At 47.6% G+C, this 5,990-nt stretch overlaps 1 protein-coding gene across 1 annotated transcript in view; it reads left to right on the top strand.

Annotated features, from left to right (window-relative positions):
* Window positions 1-5,990, top strand: part of VWA5B1 (von Willebrand factor A domain containing 5B1) — a 56,952-nt gene that overhangs the window by 26,194 nt on the left and 24,768 nt on the right. The window contains exon 8 of the mRNA XM_012801467.1: window positions 2,345-2,521. Within this exon, the coding sequence (XP_012656921.1) occupies window positions 2,345-2,521 (177 nt within the window). The remainder of the gene's footprint in view (window positions 1-2,344; window positions 2,522-5,990) is intronic.

Genomic DNA, 5,990 nt, shown 5'->3' with positions numbered 1-5,990 from the left:
AAAAAAAAAAAAAAAGAGCCAGATCTGCTTGGAAAGGGAGTTTGTGATGAGTGATAGGCACTTGGTGCTTTTCTATTTATTTATTTAGACAGAATGTCACTCTGCCACCCTGGGTAGAATACTGTGGTGTCATCATAGTTCACAGCAACCTCAGTCTCCTGGGCTCAAGTGGTCTTGCCTTAGCCTCCCAAGTAGCTGGGACTACAGGCATCTGCCACCACACCTGGCTAGTTTTTCTATTTTTAGTAGAGATGGGGTTTCGCTCCTACTCAGGCTGGTTTCAAATTCCCAAGCTCAAGCAATGCACCCAGCTCGGCCTCCCAGAGTGCTAGGATTATAGACGTGAACCACCACACTTGGCCAACATGCTGGGTGCTTTTAGCCAGGGGTTTATCGAAAGCTTGTCTAAGAATGAGACCCACTGGGAAGAGCCCATTGTGAGACGAGTGGGCAGAGAGAGCCCAAGGCATGGAAGAACAAGTGCAGTGACCAGTTTGGAAAACAGGAGGAAGGCAAGTACGGCTGAAATGTAGGGAGCAGAGTGGGTAGAGATGAGGCGGACAGGTGGGCAGCATTCATGCCGCAGAGGGCTTCACAGCGCCTGGTGTAGCGGTGTGTGAGCAGGGGCCGCTGCTTACGGAAGAGGATGACAAGAACGACCCCCCTGGTCACTCTATGCAGAATGGACCAGGGATAGAGGGCAGTGGAAGAGAGAGACCACTGAGAGGCTATTGCAAGGGTCCCCCAACAGATGATCTTAAGGAGTTGGGTGGTGGCCATGGGGACAGAGAGAAGACGAGGTCCGGTTGCATTTTAGCAGCAGGACTGACAATCCTTTGCTTCAGGCAGAGATGCGTGGAGTGAGGGAAGGAGGAGAACCAAGGACAGCTGCCAGGCGTTTGAACAACTGGGTGGGTGGTGATGTCATCTATTGAGATGGGGAAGGAACCTAAACAGAAACTGAGAAGCAGACACAGAGAGACACGTGTACACACAGAGACCGGCAGACGGAGAGAAAGCTGGCGGGGGTGGGGGGGGGAGAGCAGAGTGAGGATGAGCTGAGACTGTGTGCAGTGAGTGGACAGTCAGGAAGAAGGTTCTGCAGCAGCACATGGGTGGCCTCAGGGCCAGCTAGGGGGCCACATAAAAAGATAAAAGCAAGGGTTCTGTCCTTCCTTCATTGCTGATTGATCCGTCCTTGGACAGGGCCCTGTATTAAATCCTGGAGATGCACCAGGAGTTTCTGGCATGACCTGCCTTCAAGTTGTACACAAGCTGGGGTGAGGCAGAGATGTGAGCAAACAGCTGCATTCAGGCAGGTGCGGTGGCTCACGCCTGCAATCCTAACACCTTGGGAGGCCGAGGTGGGTGAATCACCTGAGGTCAGGAATTCTAGACCACTTAGAGCAAGATTGAGACCCCAGCTCTAAAAAAACAGCCAGGCATTGTGGCGGGCGCAGGTAGTCCCAGCTACTTGGGAAGCTGAGGCAAGAGGATCACTTGAGCCCAAGAGTTAGAGGTTGTCGTGAGCTATGATACCACGGCACTCTATCAAGGGTGATAAAGTGAAACTCTGTCTCAGAAAAAAAAAAAAAAAGAAAGAAAGAAAAAAGAAAAGAAATTGCATTCAGCATGAGCGGTACCTGGGCCCCTAGGGCAGGTAACAGCAGCAGCAGCAACTCAATGACAGCGACTGCTTAGGAACAGCTACCCTCTGCTCTGCCCGGCAGCAGCTTTCACAAGTGCCGCATTTGATACATTCAGCAACTCAGTGCAGGGTGACTTTTGTCCTCATTTAATGGATAAGGAAAATAAGCAATTAAGTCCACCTGGAAGATTGGGGCAGGGTAAAATGTGAAGAACGGGGAGGAATTTATCAGTGGGAGAGAATCAGTAAACCAGCAAAATCAAGTTCACAGCCAAGATGAGCCAGACAGCAGCTTATACACTGAGTGCCAAAGCAAAAGAGACCATTATTTAATTAAGCAACCTCTTTTGAGTGTTCTGCTCACTCAGTTCGCCTTCTCAACCACCCTAAGAAGTGGCTATTATTTTCTTTGCCCCATTTTCTACAAAAGAGGAAAGAGATCCAGAAGAGGGACTTGCCCTAAATCACAGTTAGATGGTGACAGAACTGGGATTCGAACCCAGGTCTTTCTGTCTATGAAGTCTATGCTTGCTGTTGCAACCTGTGAAAGTCTAGCCGACAGGGTGAGGAGCCGAGTCAACCTGGAGGTCTTTCGTGCACAGCCTGAGCCGGGTCTTTGTAAAACGTGGTGAGTCCCCGGGAGGCTTTCTGCTCCGCTTGCTTGCCTGTGTCAGAGAGTTTTCCTTTCTCCTCCAGACAGAAATCATCCGGAAACGCCTCCACAAAGACATCCCCCACCACTCTGTCATCATGCTCAACTTCTGTCCTGACCTGCAGTCTGTCCAGCCGAACGTAAGAAAGACCCTGGGAGAGTTCATCTTCCTCGTAGACAGAAGCAGCAGCATGAGTGGGACCAGCATTAACCTCGTCAAGGTACCTCCAGGGGGGGACCCCTCCCCTGGCCCTGGTTCCAGGGTAGATCAGCTGTGCGCCCCAACCAGGCTTCCTCAGCACTTTCTGTCCCAAGAAACAATTTTTTAAAACTCTATTTGAACAGAGAAACTCAAACTTAATTCACTCCCCAAACGAAACCCTGAAGTGGCGTGAGCAGGTACAAACTGTCACCCATTTACAAGGGATGAAGCCATCCATAGTTGTCTCTTACATTCTGCAAACTTATGTCGTGTGCCTGCTCTAGTTAAAACACCTGAGTAGGAAGTGAGTGGAGAGGGGTACAGAGAAGGAAACTAACATTTGCTAAAGATCTAGTAGGTTTCAGACATGCATTAAGTCTATGCTTAGAGATCTAGTACAGACAATAATGCTATGAGGTTGGTCCTATTGCCTCCATTTTGCAGATGGGAAAACTCATCCTGGAACTTTCAGTCACCTCCCCAAGGTCACAGTCAGTGTGGTCCAAGGTGAAACCTTTGTCTGTCCGACAGTTTCCACCACCTTAGTCTTTCACTGGACGTGGATCCTGCCAACAAATGTGTAGAATTCTGTAGAAAAGACTTGGTTCCTCTTTTTTCCAAAGGTTTAATACGTGCAAAGCCCTCTGGTTGGCCATCTGGAAGAGCGGCAGGATATAAACACAGTTGCTGCCCTCAAAGAGCTCACAGTTGAGTGAGAGGCAGAGCCCTGCTAGCCCAATACATCTAGAATTGCTTCATCTTCTTCAGGAGGTTACGTGTCTTGATTATGGCATTATCTAAGGCTCCCTTGTATATTTAGATGGGCAGATGTCTGTCTTCCCCTCTGGACTTATGAACTCATTAAGGGAAAGGATGAGAGCTTTTCATCTATCTTTGCCCATGGGGCCCAGCTCTGTACTTATGCATGAAAAGCCCAGTTTGTTGGGCTATGGTTCAAGAGAACAAGGGAAAATGGAATAAGAAGGAAAGGGGGCCCTGCTGTCACCTGAAATGTCATCCCTCTCCTTAGTTTGTTCCTGGAGAAAGCCCTGTTTCCAGGGCAACAGGCTCAGCCAGGAGAGGAGGGTTAGGTGGGACCTGTGAGGCCAGCTATCTCCTCAGCCTTGCTATGAATGGGATTTGTCTTAAAGTATAACAGAGTCATACTTTTTTGCAGTTTTTGGCCGGGACTGGGTTTGAACCCGCCACCTCTGGTATATGGGGCCAGCACCCTACTCCTTTGAGCCACAGGCGCAACCAGACTCAAATTCCTTTTTGAGGTCTTTTCACACTGTCATTCAGGGCTGATGAGTGCCTTCTCCCTACCCTGCCCACCACCAAAAGCAAGAATTAGAATGGGGAGCTGTCCAGGGCGCTGGAGTGCTGAAGCACACTCCAGGTCTCCATGGCCATCTGTAATGCATTCCATAGCCATGGGATTGATTCATGAGAGGTCTCAGTTACCTGACAGCACTATGGGATGGTGAGCCTAAGCCATCCCTTATGGAGCATGTAGTCTGTTTTCTAGGTAAAGAAACTAAGTCCCCTAGAGGCTAAGTGTTTTTCCCAGCATCGCAGAGGTAGTGGAGGAGACTGGGCCTTATATATCTTATTTCAGTCCTCATTTTCTTTACATTTGCTTATGAAGAATTACATATACTCTTCCACTGAGATAACTTCTCCTCTCTGACTACATCATGGCATCATACAAAGAGCAACACCTGGGGTTCCAGGATCATTTCTGCCACTGACTTGCTACATGGCTATGGATAAGTTGATTCTTAACTCTGGGCTTCATTTGTCCTTTCTTTAAAATGAGAGGGAAGGATGAATTTGGGCAGGACAAACATGTGTCACATGTCCCTCTGCTCCCCTCTCCCATGCCCAAGCAGACATCAATAATCGATCATGACATATTTTTTTCCATGAGCCTGGACTCTGACCCATTAGCCCTCTCATCCCAGTGTTCCAGGCAGTTGCTACCCCTTAAACACAGTTGGTTTCTGAGTGGAAATCCACTTTCTGAGCCAAACACCTTCCCAGCCTTCGCATTTCAGAATTCTCTGATGATGAGTTTCTCTGGCTCTCCTCTCAGTCCCCTTGAAGACTCCCCGGTTCTTTTCCAATTAAGTTCATTGAGCTTCACAAGGTCATCCCTTCACACATGACTTTGCGCTTGTGCAATCCATTCTGCTCAACAGACCCTATTAGAGAAAGGCACACAAATTACTCAGGCCACACACCTCCTTCCCCACTAACACCGAAGCCACTGGAGGTTGCTTGGGGCATTAATTATGACCCATTGGGTGGAAGTTTTAAGAAAAATTAGGCTCAGGGAGGAGGGAGAGAATAGAAATCCAAACAGCCAATCCCCAAATGCCAAAGGGGAAAGTTCAGCCAATTTAATTTCCTGCAGCTGGTCTCATTCTTCTGCTGCCACTTGCTGCCAAAAACGTGGCTCTAAAAATTCTAATAGGTGTGTGAGCAGAGATAATCTGTATGAATCAGCAGAGTCTCCGGCAAACAGGGATATATGCATTAGTGGCTAATGAAAAAATAAGCAGATACTGACTTTTTCTGTAGACAAACCAAATGTATTCATGCAAGCCGTGAAGAGAGAACATTCATGTTCAAGTTTAATGTTAATGTTTGCAGCTAGGGGTGTTGGTACGGGGAGCCTGGAAGGCTGGATGGTGTGAAAGTTGCCAGAATCCACTTGCAGCTGTTTCTTCCTAGATTCTGGAGTATGACAGACAGTTTCCCTGAAGCCATACTGAGTCCCTGAGATGCCATCAAAACACGTGATGAGCGTGAAGGGGAGACCTGCATTCCTCTGCCAAGGCGGAGCCAACACAAAGAAAGATCTTGGAGCTCTGTTTTGAAAGATTCAATCATTAGTCTCAGGTTGTGTGATGCAGGGCAACTCCTTAACTCTCCTGAACTCCAATTTCCTTATCTGTAAAATGGAGACATTCGTATTCAAATGTATCACATTGGGTTGGTAATAACAGCCATTTACTGAGTGGTTACCATGTGCCTGGCTGAGGCTCAGAGGAGTAACATAACTAGCCCAAGGTCAGGTTAGTATTGGCACAGGTGGTATTTAACCTAGATATGTTTCATTTTAAAGCACATGTCTTAACTACTATGCTAAAATTATCTATTAACTATTATGCTAGAGATTAAATGAGATCATCAACATAGAGTGTCCAACACGTCGAAATTGATTGATATTTATCATCATTCTGTATCATCATCACCAATCATCATCACCGTCATTATTTTTTGCTCTACTGTCACCTCCATCTCCCTCATTGTCATTATTTTTTTTTAATATACCTTTGTCAAGGTCTCCTGGTGGTATGCAGTTCCATAGGTTAAGATTCTTTAATATTGGCTCGGCGCCTATAGCTCAACCGGCTAAGGCGCCAGCCACGTACACCTAAGGTGGCGGGTTCGAATCCCCAGCCCGGACCCACCAAAACAAC

The sequence above is a fragment of the Otolemur garnettii genome, unplaced genomic scaffold (assembly GCF_000181295.1).
Source record: "Otolemur garnettii isolate 467f Iridium unplaced genomic scaffold, OtoGar3 scaffold00009, whole genome shotgun sequence".
In the NCBI taxonomy this organism is placed as follows: Eukaryota; Metazoa; Chordata; class Mammalia; order Primates; family Galagidae; genus Otolemur; species Otolemur garnettii.
The sequence above is the reverse complement of the archived record's forward strand: the minus strand, read 5'-3'. Positions and strand labels throughout refer to the sequence as shown.